The 22,435-nt window shown below is 40.6% G+C and overlaps 2 protein-coding genes across 9 annotated transcripts in view; one reads left to right on the top strand and one right to left on the bottom strand.

The window, feature by feature from the left end:
• Positions 1 to 22,435, top strand: part of LOC110827874 (sodium channel protein Nach) — a 47,932-nt gene that overhangs the window by 10,597 nt on the left and 14,900 nt on the right. For 5 of the 7 annotated variants that reach the window (XR_015537991.1, XR_015537995.1, XM_087359181.1 and 2 more), the window contains exon 1: positions 7,863 to 8,001. The gene's annotated coding sequence lies outside the window, so the exon portion shown is untranslated. Of the gene's footprint in view, positions 1 to 5,538; positions 5,579 to 7,862; positions 8,002 to 22,435 lie in introns of those variants that run through there. The other 2 variants (XM_087359185.1, XM_087359197.1) reach the window with 2 other exon arrangements.
• Positions 1,080 to 22,327, bottom strand: LOC110827875 (NPC intracellular cholesterol transporter 1 homolog 1b-like). 2 transcript variants are annotated; one of them, XM_087359175.1, is made up of 25 exons: positions 22,115 to 22,327; positions 21,325 to 21,397; positions 19,245 to 19,404; positions 18,650 to 18,844; positions 17,599 to 17,752; positions 16,592 to 16,727; positions 15,731 to 15,929; positions 15,127 to 15,222; positions 12,724 to 12,941; positions 12,426 to 12,512; positions 10,761 to 10,930; positions 10,210 to 10,386; positions 9,738 to 9,939; positions 9,303 to 9,419; positions 9,012 to 9,192; positions 8,505 to 8,632; positions 7,852 to 8,112; positions 6,576 to 6,739; positions 5,760 to 5,854; positions 5,068 to 5,213; positions 4,606 to 4,799; positions 4,198 to 4,429; positions 3,710 to 3,823; positions 2,886 to 3,048; positions 1,080 to 2,122 (listed from the first exon to the last, which is right to left on the bottom strand). In XM_087359175.1, the coding sequence occupies exons 2-25, from the start codon at positions 21,385 to 21,387 to the stop codon at positions 1,992 to 1,994; spliced, it is 3,783 nt and encodes a 1,260-aa protein (XP_087215301.1). In that variant the 5' UTR covers positions 21,388 to 21,397; positions 22,115 to 22,327; the 3' UTR covers positions 1,080 to 1,991. The 2 variants fall into 2 exon arrangements, with proteins under 2 accessions (XP_087215301.1, XP_087215300.1); XM_087359174.1 differs by lacking the exon at positions 22,115 to 22,327 and adding an exon at positions 21,823 to 21,868.

Genomic DNA, 22,435 nt, shown 5'->3' on the forward strand with positions numbered 1-22,435 from the left:
ATCGGGAAGCCACTGTCAGGATAGTCCACCACCGGGTCAATATTTAATGGACGACGTGTTCGAAATTTTGCCACACAGACAATCTACCCTAAAGAACTTGGGTCGGATATTCCATCACCACCAAGCGACACCATGACTCGGTCGCCGTGCGTATGAGAGTGAAATCTCTGGTTCCTGTGACTGGCGCCATGTGACCCACTTTCAGGTGCGCCCTGCGTCCTTGAGCTAGTCGGATGGCTGACAGACGTAACTGGAGCATGTGTACAATTTGTCCCGCAGTTTACAGCGGGGGGTTCATCCTTATAGACAACCTGCTTTGCAATGTCCGTACCAAAGGCTTACATGTCGTCTGCCTGAAACGCATACAAGTTTATTTAACGATGATGTCAGTAGCTCAGACAGACACGTCGAATGACTAAATGATACACAGCTTTTACTCCATGAAACTACCAACCTGTAATTGGTAACACGTGATAACGCGAGATATCACATCGCCTGTACGTTCACACCAAATTTACTGGTTTGTAAAAATGTCTGGATGAAATGATTATTACGTGCTTTATATTCTGTAATGTTCACAGACTTCGCATTTCTCTGCTCGTTCTTAATCTTGTTGCTATCTGCTGTGACGCGTTGCACAAGATGATTCATGGAATGATGCGGTAAGTCATTACAATGAATCCCACCTCCTCCATATCGATAAGCGATATCTATCGCTCCGAAGTAACTTTTAACACGTATCATCTTTCACAGAGCGATAGTTTTGAAATCGATATTGCTATCATTTCGGTGTGAACTGACGACATTGTAATGCATGTTATTTCTGTCTCAATAGATTCTATATTCCATGATTTTGTAAAAACTACAGCGAATGAATATACATTAATGCATCAGTGTAATTAAATAGGATGCTGTTGTGAATCACGTATTCGACCCCAATGTCAGATACGATCGTATTCAAATGAAGGTGCGGCTTTGGTTTAAAACAGGTCACAGCAACAATTCCATGCTAATGAAGACTCGTAGTTTATGTGTATACGGATAGTAAATAAAACGAATTAAATGGACTAGTCTGCAGAGAATTTTAAGTAACTTTATTTAGTCAAATTACGTTCTAATTTGTAAATTAATAAAGCCCGAGGAAAGTTGGTATCTTGTCACCGTGGCCTAATGTATCAGACCTTCAGAGGTGGTAGGTGGGCTGTAAACATAAAATAAACAGTCGCGAACAGCCGATGAGGTGTGGTCCTCCAGTTCGGTGGTTATGTAGGATCTTAGAAACTTCCTCGCCATAAAGAACTAATTAATTCATTAATTCTATAGGAAGTAGGTATAGGTTGGAAATAATGTTAAAATAGATCAATTTTGTCCATCCGTAATCAACTCAAATAGAATGTGCTACAGGAACGTCGGATGCATCGTCCATATTTGAACTTGGTCAATATGACGGGCACACAGAACGAGTGGAGGGAAACGAGCAGGCAGCTTTCTGAACCCCTAGTAAATTAAAATACAAGGGAAATTGTCTATAAAGTTAGCTCTTTACGAGCCTGCTTCACGGTGACTTATATGTAAATTATATTTTTAAACCGTGTGCAAGATACAAATATGTTACGCGTAAAACTAAATTAGAATTAAACCGTGTACAGAATGTCGCAGATGTCCGGGAAACACAACTGGTCATAATCGACATATTATAGATCGATGTCGAGTCACAAGCTGATCTCGTATAAAAATAATACGACAAAAAGATTTTCTTAAGGCACAACTTATGTCGTACGGCTACAACTCCAGTTCTGATGCGGTTGAGTCCACGAACGAATACAATTTGAGAGTTTCCAAAATTATAGAGCCGTTAGTTTTCTCCGATAAATAATTCATATCTTAAGTTCGCAATTCTCTTTCAAGTTTTCTTCAAACGCCTTCTTAGCTGCAAGTACTGTGGAGCAGACGAAATGTCGACTGTGTAATTCCAATGCTTTATAATGTTATTATGTGATCAGTTTAACATCCAATTCATAGTCTTGAGCTGGCGCAAGGGGTGACGAGTCTGATCCGCTCGTACTTTCTTCTGATTCAGTTTTTCTTGGAGAATTATCTGGTTGTAAATTTCGAAGAGGACCTACAAATAAGAGAAAATTTTTGATCAGTCACGTCAAAGAGGCACCATAACCCACGACGTCCCAGGAAGAGTTATAATTCAAGTTAGGAATAAAACTATTACATCTGAAAACACTGAAACACTTCAGTAGTATTTGAAGATCTCGCGGTGGTGAGTACGATGATGGTTGTCTTCTGGGTTGTAACACCATGTAGTCTGATAGACGTTTACCAACGTTTCAGAAGTTCTTGATGTATTATGAGGACGATCGCGCTGCACGGTGATACTACCCAAAAGACAGTCATCATCATTGATACGATTCAGTTTCAGGAAATTTGAGTCTAGTTAGACACAGGAAACCCTAGGATTAAATGTGAAATAATGATTTTAAAATATCAAGGAAATTATTTTTGTTGTTTGGATTTCAAGTTCGAGTCTAAGTCACGTTGTCACCGAAGGCAAGTCAGTCAGTCCATGAAGATTTCTGTCTTCTGGGTTGCGATTAAATCGCCCTGATGACGGAGGCAGTATGACCTCTGAAACTTTGGTAAACATCGACCAGACTACACAGCGCAAGAACCCAGAAGACAGAAATCTTCATACTCACCGCTGTGAGAATCTCAAATCATACAGAGTCAGTCCATGTTGGTTTCGAGCCCTCTCTCTGGGGCTCATGACCAGATCTTATAGTCTGAGTGTTGCCTTTGTCGTCGACGGACACCGTCTATGATGACAGGTCAGTTCTGTCCTATTTGGTCATTTCTTTCGATTCATTTCTCCTTACCGATAAAGCTGAGTACGACAGGGAGGAGCACAAGGCCGTGAGCCGCTCCAATAAGCACGATACCCAGATACATCCTGAAGTAAAAGATCTGGAATATCTGAGACTTGGCGAACGCCAGAACCACAATTCCTGCGAATTTGGTCATCGTGATCCCAGACAGAACCTATGACAAAACATAACATCGTATTCGTATATTAACCCTTTGAAGCCGAAGATCGTCTGAATATTATTTATGAATTCAGTCCGTACCGCGAAGAAAACACTTCACCTCACCATTACGAAAATCAGCTGGTTAACCCTTTGAAGCCGAAGCTCGTCTTCATAATATTTACGATTCCAGACCGTACCGCGAAGAAAACACTTCACTTAACCATTAGAAGTCGAATCAGGCGGTACCACATAAGATTTAACAAAAGAACATCCCGGTCAAAGCCTTAATAGCCTTGCAATTGGTAAATCTTCGGTCTGGGTTGTATACTTGTCGCAAAACATCTCCGAGCTTCGTTGACCTTTACTAGTACAAGTTGGTGGGTGGGCAGTCAAGAAGGGAAGCGATTGTCTACAAGGCGCCTTTATCTCCCCTTGCTCTTTTCAATATTTCCACCCCTCTTGCTGTATCTTATGTTCGCAGATATTTTACGTCCAGTATACTACATAAATAGTTTCACAGTTTTTTCCTTAGTCGCAGTAGTTCATAGAGTAATATCCGTGGTAGCTAAAGACACGGCAGATGCGAAATTGATACATGATAATTATTTCTGCCGGTAAAACAGTGCGCCATACATGATGCCCGAGCTCTCCCTGTATCAAAAACGAAGACTTACCGAACTTCCCGTGTTGATGAGCACGTCTGTTGCTCTGAGGACTCTGGTCTTTTCAGTGGACAGAGTGAAAGCATGCACGATATGGCTGCAGAACTCCACAGCAATTCCTACGGCCTGAAAGAAAAATCAGAGAGTTGGAACTTGGGATAACGCGTTAAGTAACACAGTTTAACACTGTATTCGCATGCACATTGCTACAGGCTTTTAGAAGCAGTAACACAGGCCTATTTCCTGCATGCTTAAATGTCACGCCGTGAAGAGTTGTGGATGAATGGATTTACAGTTCCTTCTTAAACACTAGGTAGAAGCGAATAGCCAATTTCACGCTCCCGCCATTTTAATTTGGTGAAAGATGGACCAGTAGAGACCGCGTATGCCCCAAAACCAGTCTGGACACTACGACTCATATAAAGATCCCTGCTCCTAATAATTTGCCACTTTACACATGGAATGTACCAAAATAGTTGAGGGATACTTGTAGCACTCACCATGACAAGATTCACCAAGGATACTGCGTTGAGGGATACGTTCCCCCAGTACATCAGACCGCCCAGGTTGACCACTACCATGATTACCATGACCAACACGATAAGAGCAGAAAATATGTCGAAACCCGTCAGCACCAGGGTGGCTACGAACACGGCTGCCAGGGACAGTCCCAGAGACTGGAATGTGTCCTCCCAGATGGTGAGGTACTGCTCATAGAAGACGTAGAACACGCTACAAAGCATGAGATTCGTGTTGTTAATTACAGTTTTCTCCGTCATTTTGTTAATTCATCCATCTTAAGTCTAGACGTTCTTCTTGGGTCATACGCTGCGCTAGCATAATAAGTAATGAAGCACAATATTAATGAACAACGATTAGCGAACATAAATGAAACTTGACAGGTGTACCTGTACGGGAAAACCTCCACGGCGGACGACTCTAAGTATCCATTTAGCATGTTTGAGACGTCAGCCGATATACGTCTGGCGGATCTCAGCGCCTGGTAGTAATCCTTAGAGGTCTTGAGAGTCGTGTGATACGCCATGAAGTAGCTGTCTTGAGCGTGTGCTTTGCCTCTATCGTCCAGAAGATAGTTCAACCCCTAGAAAGAGAATTGTGTCATTATTTCAGAAATAATTTCCACTCCATTTACAATCTACATTTGTGTTGAGATGGCCGTGACATGTGGGAGACACGGAGTTGAGAAGCACATACAAAGAGACAGGCGTAATATGAGGATAATATTAAAAGGGATTTTAAATACATGGGATATGAGGATGTGGACCAGTGTGGGCGGGGTCTTGTGAACACGACATTAAACCCTGGAGTGCTCAGGAACTTTGATCCTCGGGGTCGTTTTTGCTTGTTACCTGTGCGTACGCCGCGTGACCACCCTTGGCGCATTTGGGTTCTGGATTGCTGACCAGAAACGCAGGTAAATGCTGTTCGAACTCCTCAGTTGTGGGTCGCAGGACGCCGTTCTTTACAGTCGAGGAACATGCCTCGGGCATTGTACCTGGAAAGTGACATATCACGTTATTGATTGCAACCTGACAGATGATGAGGCAGCATGTACCCCTGAAACGTCTGTAAACTTCTACCACACTACACAGCGCTACAACTCAGAATACAGCCATCTTAGAACTCTCTGTAATTCATCATTCGTAATTTCCCTTCCATATCTCATTCAATTATACAAATTCTATGTAGTTTAAAAATATCATTATACGACCTAAGAATAAATCAGTAAGGTAATTAGGAAGCATGTTTAATTCGGTAATTTTTGTCTAAAATAAAATAAATTGATGTATTGTGGATTATAATTATTTTTTTTTTTTCAGGACAGCGGTTGAACCAGTGACGGATAACATGTCTTGAAAGGTCAGTGAATATGTCTTCAGATTTGTCCTATTTTGTACCTTGGAAAAACATAGATAAGCGGACTTCGCACGTGAATATCATAAACCAGGATAGTTGCGTTAAGATCTGGTTTGAACCTGGGATCTACTTAATACGAAGCAGGATCTTTGTCTCTACTAAACTTAGAAAATCGGACCAGTACCTGGAAAAACCAAAGGATCTGAACAGCAGCTCTCTAACGTCGTCCAGTCGAAGTAGTCATCAATCCAGGATGAAGAAGGACGTGCGATGTACGTACTGCACCAGAGACACAGCGAAAGTTAGGTTACAATACTCCCGATAAGTCTATAAGTCAGCCTTATGAAATACAAAGTTTGCATCGTATAGCAATATGAAAATTAATTGAGACATGTTATCCCATGTTCTGCAGATATATCCAGTTTTATCCTAATCGTCTAATATTAAATTAAATTTTTAAAATCGACACTTAACTAACAGCATCATTTCTAGCACGATGTGTTTGTTCTACTCACAGTAACACTCCCCGTTTCACACGGCCATAAACTTTTTCCGAATTTTCCTTAAAATTCTTAAATGATTAAAATAAATTACTATTTAAATATGTAACCAAATGGACGCCAATAGTTACATTACGTTTTAGATAAATTAATTTTGTTGCAAAACTGTTCAAGCGAATAGTCGAGATACGCATTCTCTGAGTTCAGATTTTAACCGTGGGCATTTCAGATTCGAAGCAGGAGTTTTTATTCGAATCTGTATGAATATAAATTTTATTCGCTCTACAAAATTTAACGTTGGTATCCCAGTACCAAATTCAATCGATATCCATCCAGCAGTTCCGGAGACGAAACACGCGGATGGTCAGTCCTGCTGTCGGACACGATCGCCTGATTATGTATACATTTTATACATTTTGTAAAAAAACAAGGTGGAGCTAACTAGCTCTTATTAGACTTCCGCGGAAATCGTTGGATTCGAAAACGTATTTAGTCGTTACCTCTCAGGAGACAAGTGAGCTCGAAAGAGGTGAGTACTCAGGGAGTCTGCATTGCAGCCAGTTCCACCGCAAACCAGGTTCTGTATGTTACCGTCACTGTAGTTGAGCCCGGCTTTAAGTACGAAGTATACAGGAGGTCCCATGGAGAGCAGGTCTTTCATATACTGTAACAAGTAAATCATTATTACCTCCTAAAACTTACTAAGAAAGTTGTATATTTCAACTCTTTAAAGCCCATTCGTAACTAAGTTCCCACGTGCCTTAGCAATAAAAACATACACGAGTTTTGTCACTAAGGTGTACTAGTTATGGGTTTAATGTGATTTTCATAATAAACCTTTCTTACCATAAACCAAAGTAAAGAAGAATGAGATGGGTGGAACATGTAGCGCGCATGGATGGGGCAAGAGATGTGCACTGGGTATTGGTTGGGAAACCTGAGGGGAAGAGACCGCTGGGGAGACCTAGACGTAGATGGGAGGATAATGTCAGGCGGGATCTATGGGAGATAGGAGTTGAAGGAGACTGGATTTTGTTGACCCAGGACAGGGTCCGGTGGAGGGCTTTGGTTAATTCGGTGATGAACCTTCGGGTTCCGTAAGCCATCTAGTTGGTTGGGTCCACTATTTGGGAAGCCTGGGGGGAAGAGACCTCAGGGGAGACCTAGACGTAGATGGGAGGATAATCTCAGGCAGGATCCGTGGGAGATAGGAGTTGAAGGAGACTGGATTTTGTTGACCCAGGACAGGGACCGGTGGAGGGCTTTGGTTAATTCGGTGATGAACCTTCGGGTTCCGTAAGCCATCTGGTTGGTTGGGTCCACTATTTGGGAAGCCTGAAGGGAAGAAACCGCTGGGGAGACCTAGACGTAGATGGGAGGATAATCTCAGGCAGGATCCGTGGGAGATAGGAGTTGAAGGAGACTGGATTTTGTTGGCCCAGGACAGGGTCCGGTGGAGGGCTTTGGTTAATTCGGTGATGAACCTTCGGGTTCCGTAAGCCATCTGGTTGGTTGGGTCCACTATTTGGGAAGCCTGAAGGGAAGAGATCGCTGGGGAGACCTAGACGTAGATGGGAGGATAATCTCAGGCGGGATCTATGGGAGATAGGAGTTGAAGGAGACTGGATTTTGTTGGCCCAGGACAGGGTCCGGTGGAGGGCTTTGGTTAATTCGGTGATGAACGTTGCGGTTCCGTAAGTTAGTTATGGGTTGCGTTTTATTAGAGATAGTGACTTCGTCTTCAAGCGGTTTAGTGTGAATTTGTTAACAGCTTACTTGGAAGTAGACGAGGACGTAGGAGTCCTCGGGCATGGACAGCTCCTGATCGAGTCCCACCTCTGCCAGAGGGAAGAGGCAGATGCTGACACAGAGCCACAGTCCGAACAGTAATACGACACCTGCGCGCACCCAGGGAATCCCCAGAAGGTAGGGCGCATAGAACTTTTCCAAACCGTAACTCAGTAGGTTTTCATGTCGCCTAGAGCCAACATTCTTCTCCGAGGACACAATACAACAGAGCACGTCGAACCTTTTTCCCTGCAAAGAATTCAGTGTTGCAGTTTTTATATACATTTTAGTCTCATTGTTACTCAAGTTAAAACTTTGTTAGTTTGAGATTGAAATTAAATGTACAAGAGTTTGAGTTCAGATTTTATTATCACACGTCCATAAATATACCGTTGTACATTTTAAAATGTGTATTAACTTGTCTTATATTTATTTATTCATAAAATGGGCGCGGAAAAACTGATCGGGATTATTTGAAATAGGCTGCACCAGAATTTGGAAGGGTAGGGATTCGAAATTTCATTCTGGTTTTAACTAGTCCAATAATATTACCGACTTGCATGCGTTTCAAATTTAAGGCGCCTTTAGATTTGACCGATGGATGTTTCTAAAACGTGTCCAACTGCGTGGTTTATACTCACTGCTTGTCTTCTGTCGTCCAACGCAAGAAGACTGACGAAGCACGTGATCTGGAACAGGAAATCCAGAAGCAAGGCAACTGTAGCGTAGAGAGCAAACGTCTTTACGGCGGGCATGTCGGAGAGAGCACCTGAGAAAAAGTATGACCTTTAGAACTTGCTTATTAATTTTATTCATTTATTCTTTTGTTTATAAACATTTAATTTTTAGATTTGAGATTCTCACAGCAGGGAAAGTATTGGTATTTATCCTGCTGGTTTTAACGATATATGGTAGATGGATACAAACTTTTCGAAGGAGCATGCTGCTTCCATCTTCAGAGCCCGTGGCTTTACAACCCTGGAGACCGGCATTGACAGTTGATTTTGAAAAATTATATTTGTAACTTATTTTTAAAAAGTTTAATTTTAAATGTGGTGGATATACATGTTATAAAATTGCCTTTCTGACAGAAGGGTGGTATCAGCTTGGGGAGGCGACAGATTAAAACTCTAGGGTCTTGTACTAACCAAGAAGAAAACACGACGCTTCGGACACGCTGGTTAATAGCATGCTGGGACCCACACGTCCCAAGGTACGCCCCACGTGCTCCTCGTGGGTTTCATCTTTCCGTCTCCCCTCGCGTTGATGTGTCTGCACTAGGATGAATATATTATCCACACCGACGGCCAATACCAGGAACGGAATCACCTGCAAAGTGCGACAGTTCTCATATTGGACGCCAGCTGAATAATTGGCTGCGTGCTGCATACCCGGTTAGTGATGATGAAGTCGGGCACTTCTCACCATGAAGCACTTACCTCTATAGTCAGCAAAGTTGTCGTGACTCCGGCGTACCCGAATATGCCGAGGGCACACACAACGGCCATGAGCACAATGACGATGCCTCCGACCCCCAGCGTCACTTTGCTGTCGACCTGTAACAGGCAGTGGATGCTACGACGTCATATAATGAAAAACTTCCAGATCTATACAAGACTGCTAGTATTTTTTGTACAGTGAAGCCTAGATGTAGTCCGGGATGGTTACATTCTTGTGACGTAGGCCTACTTACTTCTACCCTGAAGATGGAAGCAGCACACCCGTCCAAAATTTCGTTAACAACTTCCAAGATTTCACGGTGTCTCATCTAAAAATGATGCAATCTTAATTCTGACCGTCTTAGAAACGTCCATTTAGAGCGTATGAGAGAGATTAGGTCGCGTCAGTGTTTCGGGTTGAGAGAAACTGCTCACCAGAATCGTCCTGAAGCTGCGAAACTGCCCGAGAGCCACGGTGATGTAAACGAACATTACAGCGTAGCTGATGACTACGGTTATTATCTCTGCCTCAGACTCTCTTTCCAGTTCATCTTCAATTGAGCGCTCTGAAGAAAATGCCACCGACATAAAGTCTGGCATTTCCGTCTCCGTCCAATTCTTCATAAACTCTACGAACCTGTAACAAGTCAGTGTTTTCCGTGGTATGAAAGAGACAAATCGCTGAAGAACACCAATTTCTTCTTCAATAATTATTCATCAATCATCCTATTATTTGATCATTTGACGTTACATAATCTGAGCTACTGACGGAGTCGTTAAATCCTAAACACATAATTTAACTACAACTGGGCATTGATTATAAACAAAACGTGAGATTTAAAAAACTATGAATTTTGTTTTTAGTACACTTCAACACCTTACATGCAGTATGTAGTGGTAGACCTACCTAAGTTCCCATTCCATCGCAGGAACAAGTTCTGTCTTATTGTGGTGATTGCTCACCATGAATGAGATCGACAGACCAGTTGCCTGCGAGTAGTCAGAGCCCTCAAAGCCTCCTAGAGCCACTCCGGGTTCCACGGGGCCCCCATAGGGCGCTAGACAGCTGTAGTCATATGTGTTCCTGTCAAAAACAATAGCCTTCTGGTAATTTATATTTTAGCTACACTACCCTGAAGACCCCAGTCATACAAGATACCATTCGTAAGATTTGAGGTTTTCACGGCGGTGAGTCATAAGATGGTTGTCTTCTGGGTTGTTGCGCCGTTTAGTCTGGTAGAAGTTTACCGACGTTTCAGAGGTCCTACTGCCTCCGTCATCAGGGCGGTGAGTCATAAGATGGTTGTCTTCTGGGTTGTTGCGCCGTGTAGTCTGGTCGATGTTTACCAACGTTTCTGAGGTCATACTGCCTCCATCATGAGGTCGATCGCCTCTCTCAGTAATTCTGAAGTATTTAAAACCATGTCATGAGTGTTACTGCCGATGTGTTATACTCACTGGATACATCTCATCATGGTGTCGATGTAGCCATTGGTAAGATTTGGACTGTTCTGTAGGTATCCCCACACACTCTGGACCGTGCAGTTTTTCACCGAGACAGGGTCTCCAGCTGCGACCAGTGGAGCAAAACAGATCTTGTTGAGACCCTTGCCCTCGTCTTCACCGAGCTGCAAAACGTAACGTTTCACATTCAGTTGGACTTCAATACAAGTCTTTCGTTATATCTTAAATGTTATCGTAGTGTTTTGTTAATGGAATAAGAATCTCATGGCTCTATCTACCTCAGATTTATTTGTATAGGGTTTCCTTGGCCTTCATATTACTTTTTATCCTATATATTTATAATTTTGTGTTTTCATCGGTCACTGTGTTACCCCTTTTATCTGCACGGTTTATCTCGTCGTGCATGCAGTAATCTCGTAAATTATGTTATCGGTCTCAAGCTTCTGACAATTAGGATCTTAAACTTGCTTCTGATCGTCTTTTCTTATTGTCGCTTCAGTCTGTTTACGTATCTCACTGGTTTAACAAACCGTTTGTGTATAATCAAGTATATTCTTTTGAATATTATTTTACTAAAGTGCCTGAAACTTATTCTGTATATAATTTCTGGACCACAGATCATTAACTATTGGTATCACAAAGAAACTACACCCCTAGTCCGAATTTAGTAATGTCTTCGATCAGTGTCGGGTTATGAAAACTATCGATTGATCAGATCGCATTGTTAATTATAAACCCATATGGTGCATTAGTAGAATTAGGTTTGGCAGCGAGTATCGAAATACGGAAAGATATGGCCCCTTCCCCAAATTGTATACCACAAATCCAACGTGGCAGCGACTGAGACCTCAGCTACGGAACAGCTGCAGTTGGTATTACCAAATGTATGCAGTTTACCACCCTCACTATTCCTGTACAGTGTGCAAGTCGACTGAATAATTTCTGAGAAGATTATACAATATGAAATAAATATGGAAACACATATGCAAAGGAAGAAGCAAATATAGAAATTAATAAGAAAATGAATTACACAGAAGGGAAGAAGAAATTAAGCAAGAAAGAAAAATAAGACACTACAGGGAATAAAGACAAAATCAGGAAAGTTGAAATAAGTTTGGTTTCATTTTGTTGATCTGAGTGCACATGTCACAAAATATTACCGTCCGAATATCGTATCTTTATAGCACCCTCCATTGGGCAGAGGCCGCGATACCTGCAACCCTGTCCCGGGCGAAACGGGACGAGTCTTTGTGTGTAATACACAACCGTTCCTTAAAAAAACATTATCTTACTAGGTAGTAAAGCATTATTGCCAATTTAGGAAACAAGACATATTACTTAAATGTTTCTGTTTATAGTTGGTAGCTGAAATCTCAGATTCTCATGGCAACATGAATGAAGATTACTGTCTTGTGGAATTTGCATCGTGTAGTCTGGTAGATAATGACAGGAAGCTCCTCTAAAATTTCGGTCTATATCTACCAGACTACCCGGCACAACAGCCATTGTCGGTTGGTAGCTGTTTCAACATCGAAGACCAGAACGACTTCACTGGTTCAAATGACTTTGTCCTTTGTTAAGTGATCTGATCAATGTCGTGATTAAAGTGACTGACTGGTGGTGATACAACGCCATCAGCGGTTGTCACTCACGCTGTACCTTTTGAATCTGATCCTGGAGTTTGAAAACGGCGCTAAGGAATGTATCGTTGAACACTGGTCCGTATTCTTTGTCATCCCACTTTACCTGTAACAGACATACACGACTAGGTCTCACAAATGGTATCTTCCCTTCAAGTTTATCGACTAAAATTATGTATGCATTTCTCATTTTTCACATGCGTATTCTGTGTACCGGATATTTCATAACAAGTGCTGTACTTTTTCAGGGGAAATTACATTCAAAGACAGGCATACATCAGATAAAGCTTCAATTGAACTGATGACAATATAATTACCTTGTCTATCCCCACTGCCTTCACAAACACTTGCTCTGTGCGGTAGAAAGGTTCGAAACGGCTGTCGAAATACTCTTTCTCAAGACGCGAGCGACTCTGCGGCGCAGCCCAAATTTCTACCGGATCTGTCGTCACCTGTAAGTCGAAAGCCCCATAACCCAAGGCTGCCACAACCCACGAAGAAGCAAATAGAATTATAGCGGGGTGAGAAGCAAACACTGAAAACAAGAAAAGCAAATCAGTGACATGGTTGTTATGCGCTGTGTTTCGTTCTGGCGTGCAAAAAAGACGGAAGAACTCTCGGTACACTATGCCTGCGAAGTGGATGAAAAGACGAACAACATAGGATGAGACAGGTGGAAGATTTGGCTCACACTGAGCCGGCGATTGTAATAAATTACTTTAAAAACTCTGAATAGCATTAATGATTATACACTAAAACGAGTTAATTCTAGAAATTTCCTCATACTTTTTTACTTAGATTATTTCTTTAAATATTACTGTTCGTTCTTAAGAAATAAAATATAGGAGAGCTATGTTCCTGGAAAATTCCTCAGTGGCGACCAATAGGATAATTTTCATTGCTGTTCATCCCATGCACATCGTGAAAGAGGTATAGTGAAGGAGCTCTCCAAAGTTCGTCCGAAGCAAACTCTTTCTTGAGCAAATACGGACCTAGCTGCGGGGAGCAGATCTTTTGACTCAGGATAGGGATCAGTGATGGACACGGTAATAAACTTTCAGGATCCATAAGGGACAGGAACTCTCTTGATGAGGCGTTGATTATTAGCTTCGTACACGCAGAAGAAAAATGCATCTTTAACAAAATACATCAAGCATTGTAAAATGTAACAGAGTCACCACAAACGAAGCTTTGGACTTGAGAAACTGCAAGATCTACGAATCATTACTGCCGACTGGTTAGCATTCCTTTGTGTTCGGAATATCCCTGATTCAAATCTTTCGCAGTTTTCCTCAGCTCTTCCAGATAAATGTCAGAATATAACTTTAAATTAAGCCATGACCCCTTCCTTCCATATCCTTACCAGTTCACTATTCATTAATACTAATATCGACGCTGTATAGTCTGAGCTAGTGGCAATGTCGTTAAATAACCACAAATAAAATAGACTTCAGATGTACGATTCTTATGTGGTTAACAGTTCATTGACTACCTTCATTTTCATTGACAGATGACATTGTCGGTACATTTTTTATTATCAGTAATTAATTACAGGTGCATGATAGCGATAACAGCATTAAAATTCCATTTATCTAATCCGAAATCTCCAGGGGATGTCATATGTTGCCTCTCGGATTGAACTTTGTATTTTAGTCTAGACACACAACAAGCGTTTGGCTTGCACCTATACTCTATGATGCCTGAGGTTTCTCGTAGTTTACCACAGCATCTCTTGCCGAGTTCGTGATAGTAGTATCTTAAATAAGCCAAGATCACATCCTTCCACATTCTTTCTAATTTATAGATACCATTATTTTACCATTCAAAGCTATGTAATATGTGCTTGATACGATGTTGTTAAATAAAATAAGGAGAAACGCATGCACATCAACATACAGCCTTTCCGTGAAAGAGTATAGGTCTTCAAATTTTAATTATATATTAAATTTGACGAAAGAACATCAAAGTAATTGTAATATTGTAAATTTTTGTGTCGTAGGTTCTAGTATTCGTCATTTTAACTGTAGTAAAGACGTCACTTTTGATTCGTAGATACGGACTTTCGTCTTTGTAAAACATCCAAAAGATACGTCTGATGGACTTATATTAGGTAAACGGGGAGTCCAAGAAATTTGTTCCCTCTTCACAACCAATTATTCTGAAACTGTGCACTCAGCAAAACCTTCGCTGAATTGAGGATGAGAGCCATGATGTTGGTAGACGACGTTATTTTCAATTTCAGGTTGTGCGAAATAGTTGTTTTCTACCAAGTCCAAATGTGTATTAGTCTTGTTACTAGTTCCTGAAAATACATATTCAGCTTTGGAGTATCTGTTTCATGTTCTACACATTATATGGGTGGACAGGTATAAAAAAATTTACATTTTACAACCCCTAGCCGAGTACAGTATTGATTTGTCAAAATACTGTCGGAATCTACAGCAGTTTACCCAAGATGCATTGCAGCAGTTTCTCATGAAAATAGCTGAATTATTACAGGTTGGATGTATGACCCATGAACGGGTGTTGAATCTACAATAAAATCCGAAATAAAAATACAATATTATTTGAAAGTCGCAGCTTCTTCTGATATTTTCTCGTCCAATTTCATAAATAAGTTTGAAACTCTGGCATCTTTCTTGGAAAGCCTATGAAAGTAGGCCTGCGCATTTGAAGGCTGGTTCGCAAGAGGTTTATTGAAGTGTTGAGGTAAAACTTACCGATACCCCACTTTGTGAAGAATCGCTCTAAACCAGAGTTGAAGGTGTGTTCAAGAGTGGTCAGGAATGCAGGGTATCGAACACCGGAGAAGTTCGCTAAAACATTAGAGAAATAGGATAATATCAAAATAAATTAAGTTTAAATCAGGGCAGGCGGCAAGGGCCTCTGAAACGTCGGTAAACTTCTACCAGACGGCTCAACAACCCACAAGACAGCCATCTTCTGTACCTAGGTTGTAATGACGTTTTGGCTTATAGTTAGTTACCGACAGTTAGAAGAACGTTGATTGGTACCTGTAATGCTTAAGTGTATGAAAATCCAGAAGTCCGCAATTTAAAAGAAATTATTTTCATTTTTCTTTACGAGAGCCTTCTTTCAGATACTTCAGTCTTTAAGAGCTGGTTACTATATATAAACTGTAATAATTAAAGAGGCTTTGCTCTGTGTTATTCTGTACAATTGAACTATACTTCCCCACTATCTAAAAACTGTCATGAATAGCATTAAAAGTAGTAATTTTGAGATTATAGACATGTTTATTAAAATTTTAAATTAAGAGATTGATTTGATCTTCTGTATCCACCAGTTTGACAAACAACTCACGTTTTAGTTTGTGAAAGATGAACAGCAAGGCGACGAAACACACCGCCAAAACTATATACACAATGCACATGATGAAAGCCAGACCGTAAAATCCGGCTATCTCGAACTCTTCATCATCTTCCGCTGGGAAAGGGACCAAGCCCCCTGAACCAGGGCAACTCGCTTCGCAGTCTAAGCAACTACATGCTGCGCTATCTTCCTGCAAAACCAAATTTTTTGGATTGATATTTGAATAAAACCGTGCACAGTGCTTGTTGAAAAATCAAAATCCTTCAAATTGTAAATCGGAGAAAAGGGAAAAGAATACTGCGGTATATTCCCAGCTGTCCTTTCCGTAGAGAAACAGAATTTTTTTGAGTTCATAGAAATATTCACATGGTGTTTAAATACGCATTCTAAAATCTCATATTTTGTACAATGTACAGGGCAAAACATAACACGTTGCTTTGTCTTATTTCGTATTGGATTTCAACAGCAGTAGGCTAGTCAGCTAGTGAAATTCTCCGCCTTTTATGTGTGCTTATTACTGTTTTCGCTAGAAGCCGCCAATAGACCTGTGCTGAGCCAGATTAATCCACTACACTTTATAACCTCTTTTAAGATCTGTACCAATATTATCCTCCCCACCTATTTTAGGTCTCCCAAATGTTCTCATATCTCCATGTTTTTAGATTAAAATTTTGCGTGTATTTCTCATTTCCCTCAAACGTGTTACGTGTCCCTTGTATCTCATATTCCTTGATTTGTTCGCCTTAATAATATCGATAAAAATTATAAATTATAAACGTCCTCGTTATGCAAATCGACCCGTAACACGTGATCTTCGTAAGAATGTAAGCTCTATGAAACGTCGATACTTACATCATATGGCTCGGAGCAAGACTTTGTTTCTATTCTCAGTGGTTCATATACACCATTACTCTCTGCTATTTGTATGTAGTTGATCTGGAAGGGCACGAAGTCACTGTCCGCTTCATTTCCCATGTAGGCAAACCACCTGAAATATGTTAACTTCTTTATACATAGTCACTCACACTGTCTCATTCTTTGCATTCCCTATAATCATAAATTTGTAAAAGACAGACACATTATAATAACACTCACGAAGAAATTCAACGACTGAGGAAAAACGAGAGACTAGAACAGGCTGTGACGTAATCCATGAAGGAATTAAAGAAGATTAAATATGTGGAAGGCTCGCTACCATTCAGTTCAAAACAAATGCATTTCCATCCATGTGCATAAGTGAACATCTAATTAAACCTTAACTTTACCTGTTTTATAAGAGAGTGAAATTTGTTGTTTCGCGTCAAGACAATAATATTTGAGGATTGAGGGTACTAAGAACATTTGGATGTTAGGCAGGAAGTAAAAGGAGTAAGGAGAAAAATACATAACGAAAAGCTTTGTCATTTTTGTAAATGAGTAGATGAATAAGGATGAGATGGTTGGGGCATCAGAACCCACGAGGAAGTTTATAAACACGTGCAGATATTTATTCGGAGAACCTAAAGTGAAGCGATTCGAATAAATGAAAGGACAGTATTGCGTTGTGTTTATGGAGAAACAGGGTTCCGGGTTGAGATCTAGAATCAACTGGCTAAACAGATCATGTTTAGAAGGTATTATAAATCTTATATGCAAGAGTTATTCTTGAGACGCTAATGATTGCTCGGATAGTTAAGAAGTTACTCGTCTTCTGGAAACCCCGTGGTCCATTACAGTGTTACAAAAGTCCAGTCCTAATCCAAAGCCAGTTTAATTCAATCTCAGCCCTCGTGCATTATTTATCTTGTGTTATGCAGAATTTAAATCTCGGGTTATTTGAGTGTTTTACGCCTTTAAGTAGACGTCACGGCGTCTCTCACCTTTCCGGAGTGCAGTCTTCAGCGCCGTAAGGAATGCACATGCTACCTAGGGCCAGCCCACCACTAGATGGCATTACAACTTGGCGACAGGACTCGTATGTTCCATTTATGTACTCCGGATCGACGTATACGTTCATGGCATTTATATACGTTTCTGTAAATAGAAGATACTTGTGAAGCGGATGACAGAAATATTTCCATTTCTGCTATCACCTGATGAACTTTATACTTCATTTTTTTCCATTATTTGTGAATGTTCAGATTTTAGTAGACACGGGAAATATATTGTCAAGTGTAAAATTAATAATCAGAAGTACTGTTGAACATGGCTGCCTTCTAGGTTATTAGGCCGTGTAGTCTGGTAGACGTTTACGGACGTTTCAGAAGTCCTTGCTGCCTCCATCATCCGAGTAATGTTGGAGGCAGCAAACACTTCTGAAACGTCGGTAAACTTCTACCAGACTACACGGCCTAATAACCTAGAAGGCAGCCATCTTCATACATACATGTAATATTGTTCAGGATCACGTGATATAACGTGTCAGAATATTACGTAAAAAGATAATATTCTGGATTGTTACGCGACGTGGTATTTTAGGTAGATGATAACGTTCCCTAAGAACGTCACAACTCCATCTTTAGTGTAACCAACTTGTCAAATCCCAGAAGACCTTAGTTGTCGTTTGTTAGTGAAAATCTCCATTCACCTACAATGAAAGTGCTTATTTCACTATGAGTCAACGGATATATTAAAACTTCAGGAATTAAGAATGTGCCACCTACCCATGTGAATTAATTTTGTGGTTTTAAGAAAATGAATTATTTTAATCCTCATTAAAAGAGTTATACTAGCAATTAAGCCGAGTTATGTGACTTAGAATGAGTGATCAGTGTTTAATGGGCAGTGTTTGCAGAATACAGTAAAGATATTTAGTGGATGTGACGGCGACACGGTCTTTCCGCAATGCGCGATCACTGCGTCGGTGACGGCGTTTCTTGGTCCTAGCGGCACATTCGTCAAATATCTTCACTGTGTTATGTGGTACGTTACCGTTTCTTTCATTCTGTAGCAGCTCTGCGGGCTCGATGAACTTGCTTTGGTTTACAGAACAAGTGAATTCGCATATGTGCTTCATCAGGTTCTTGACACATGAAGTGCATCGCTTTAGGATACCCTCTGCTAACTGCAGTTTCTCGTCCATTGCTTGTAGCTGCACTGTGGTACAACACGTGCGAATGCCAGTGCCTGAAACAGGTATTTCAGTATTAACCCATTGACGCCTAGTGGTAAATATATGTACCACCTGTTTAACAAAAAGTATTTCTGAATTTTACCCACAAAGTATAGCCTATTTTTCGGTTTCACAATATGTTTAGATTAAACATTTATAGTTTTCTTAAACACCAATAAGTAGTTGATCTTTGTAATTGTTGTGGGTTGTGTTTTCTTTGAAGTGAGAATCAGTAGTGACATACAGAATGAACTATCCCAGGATTTTCCCGGAGAAACTTAGAAAACCCCGCTAAATATCCCAGTGAATGTATCCGACTCTGGGCCAAAAACTGAACACAAAACCTCGCGATTTCTTAGTTGAAATAGTAATTAAAGCACGATTTTCGTCAGGTATAAGCTGATTAATACTCACCATCATCAACATGTAAATGAGGACATCTCCTGTTCAGGATCTGCAGTCCAACAGGGTCTTGGAGTACTGGCGCCTCTATCGTGCTGTAGCAGTTTTTAATCTTGCCTTTCTCGTCAGTGTAACACTGCCCATACCAAATGCAGTGCCCGTCTTCATCAGCCTATGTATATATATATAAAGCAAAGCGTACAGCGGAGTTACACTGAACAAATCTACTTTGGAAAGAGCTTTATGGCGTAAGGATGTAAGTATTACCCATAAAAGCGGAGAATTTCTTTACTGGCCTTAAACATATTTATATGCTGTGCCATGTGTTTCTTGAAGATTTCTGTCTTCTGGGTTGTTGCTACCATACTACACAGCGCAACAACCCAGAGGACAGAAATCTTCAAACTCTGATGACGGAGGCAGTATGACCTCAGAAACGTTGGTAAACATCGACCAGACTACATAGCGCAACAACCCAGAAGACAGAAATCTTCATACTCATCGCCCTGATGACGGAGGCAGTATGACCTCTGAAACGTTGGTAAACATCGACCAGACTACAGAGCGCAACAACCCAGAAGACAGAAATCTTCATACTCATCGCCCTGATGATGGAGGCAGTATGACCTCCGAAACGTTGGTTAACATCGACCAGACTACAGAGCGCAACAACCCAGAAGACAGAAATCTTCATACTCATCGCCCTGATGATGGAGGCAGTATGACCTCCGAAACGTCGGTTAACATCGACCAGACTACACAGCGCAACAACCCAGAAGACAGAAATCTTCATACTCATCGCCCTGATGACGGAGGCAGTATGACCTCTGAAACGTTGGTAAACATCAACCAGACTACACAGCGCAACAACCCAGAAGACAGAAATCTTCATACTCATCGCCCTGATGATGGAGGCAGTATGACCTCCGAAACGTCGGTTAACATCGACCAGACTACAGAGCGCAACAACCCAGAAGACAGAAATCTTCATACTCATCGCCCTGATGATGGAGGCAGTATGACCTCCGAAACGTTGGTTAACATCGACCAGACTACAGAGCGCAACAACCCAGAAGACAGAAATCTTCATACTCATCGCCCTGATGATGGAGGCAGTATGACCTCCGAAACGTCGGTTAACATCGACCAGACTACACAGCGCAACAACCCAGAAGACAGAAATCTTCATACTCATCGCCCTGATGACGGAGGCAGTATGACCTCTGAAACGTTGGTAAACATCAACCAGACTACACAGCGCAACAACCCAGAAGACAGAAATCTTCATACTCATCGCCCTGATGATGGAGGCAGTATGACCTCCGAAACGTCGGTTAACATCGACCAGACTACACAGCGCAACAACCCAGAAGACAGAAATCTTCATACTCATCGCCCTGATGACGGAGGCAGTATGACCTCTGAAACGTTGGTAAACATCAACCAGACTACACAGCGCAACAACCCAGAAGACAGAAATCTTCATACTCACCGATGTGAAAACCTCGAATCTTACAGGGGGTTTCTTGCCGGCTTCGCGACCAGATCCATCTGTTGTGGTGGTGGACACTATGACAAACCTTTCTCCGATTTTCTCGGCTTTCTTCTGTCAGTATCATTTCACCGCTGTTCCATTTCATTCGTTTCGTGTGGTGCATGGACAATGTGCTTGTTAACGGAACAGTGCCTCAGAGATGTAATCTCATTTTACTGAATTACCTCATTCCCCTGACTTTATAACATACGATTTCTTTTGATTTCGTCTTTAAAATCACTTTTATGTTCTCTGAATTTCTATGCGCTATCTTATCTTACTTTCATGACTAAACAAGTTTTAAGAGAATTAAACTGCTGAATTTCCCATAGATTACAACAAATTTATATTTCCATTCTTATTCTATTCTCTTTCTTACAGAACAACCAAACTCTACTAATTTAACATTATTATAAATTTATAATTCGCATTAATTTTCAACATAGATCAGAATATTTTAAGAAAATTTTTACTTTTACAGTGTGATTGTCTTCTTTACCTTTTATCGGTTATACTATCAGCCTGCATGCTAGTTTGCTCTCTTTAATTTGTACTCACCTGGGTTGAATATGCACTAATTAAGACCAGAAGAGACGGTATGAGTTGACTGTAATACTTCATGTCACTGGATCTGTGAATCATATTTATTGCTAATTACGTTAATTTAATGGACAGAAATGTAAATTCCATAAAGTTATAAATAAAATAAATTAAGGTACTTTAATGGACTTAAATACAAACTAAGTATATGTTCTTGTGTTGTCACCAGAATTCCGAACAAAGCCATAATATAAAACTACTCGTAACAATACTTCTTAAATGAGGCAAAGTTGAAATATCCGAAAATATCAGTGTCGAATCTGTAGCTCAGGATGTGACTAATAAGATGTCAAGAGTCCTCACTTCTTTGCTGCGTCTCTAAGTGTGTTATATTCTAGTGATATGATTGCATAAATTAATTTGCGATAACAAATTCATACTCTTATACCTCACAGTGTTTATTATAAATTACTTTCTGAAGTTATTTTTCACAGTTTTTAAATAACAATGACCTACATCAGCATCAGTTACACACAACATTTAATTAAATTGTACGTGCATTATAAATCGTTTTGTGCCGATAAAATAATTATCAGAAAAATACAGATCATAAATTATTCAGATGACTAATATTTTCATGCCGACTGCTGCATTATATCAGCACTGACTCGATGATATTATAGAACACAAAACTTTTAACACTTTGCACACTTAGTGTCCATCACTTCAGTCGTTAACATCTTCTTCTCTACGCACTAACACTTAAATTAATGTCTGTATTTACGGACGTATGGCTGCTGATTCTCACCTAGAGGTATGAAGTCCAGTTTGAATAAACAATGATGTTTCAGTGCTTATAACATGACCCTATACCTTCACCGTGCAGTTTCGGACTGCAGCTGTCGAGTAATTCGAGATACGGTCTTCTTGGAGCGATTAATACCACAGATTACGTGTTGTTTTACTCAGTAGGTAGAAGGGAATATGAACTGTTGATAACGATTTAGCTGTTTCGGTATAATCTTATTATTTTAAAATTAATGACGACTGTTTGGGTCGAACCTGGCACGTTTTGAGTACCAGCACCTTAGAGTGCAGCAGAAATATACAGGAATCAATGTATTTCCCC

Source organism: Zootermopsis nevadensis, unplaced genomic scaffold (genome assembly GCF_977971745.1).
Source record: "Zootermopsis nevadensis isolate Lab colony 2312 unplaced genomic scaffold, Znev_1.0 Znev_ptg000003l, whole genome shotgun sequence".
Lineage (NCBI taxonomy): Eukaryota > Metazoa > Arthropoda > Insecta > Blattodea > Termopsidae > Zootermopsis > Zootermopsis nevadensis.

Coding starts and splice junctions, on each gene's coding strand:
- LOC110827875 (XM_087359174.1), bottom strand. Junction 15,930..16,591: donor CTTGCTCCGAGCCATATGAT/GTAAGTATCGAC, acceptor TTGGTTTTGCAG/GAAGATAGCGCAGCATGTAG. Junction 8,633..9,011: donor AGCGTCGTGTTTTCTTCTTG/GTTAGTACAAGA, acceptor ACTTTTTCTCAG/GTGCTCTCTCCGACATGCCC.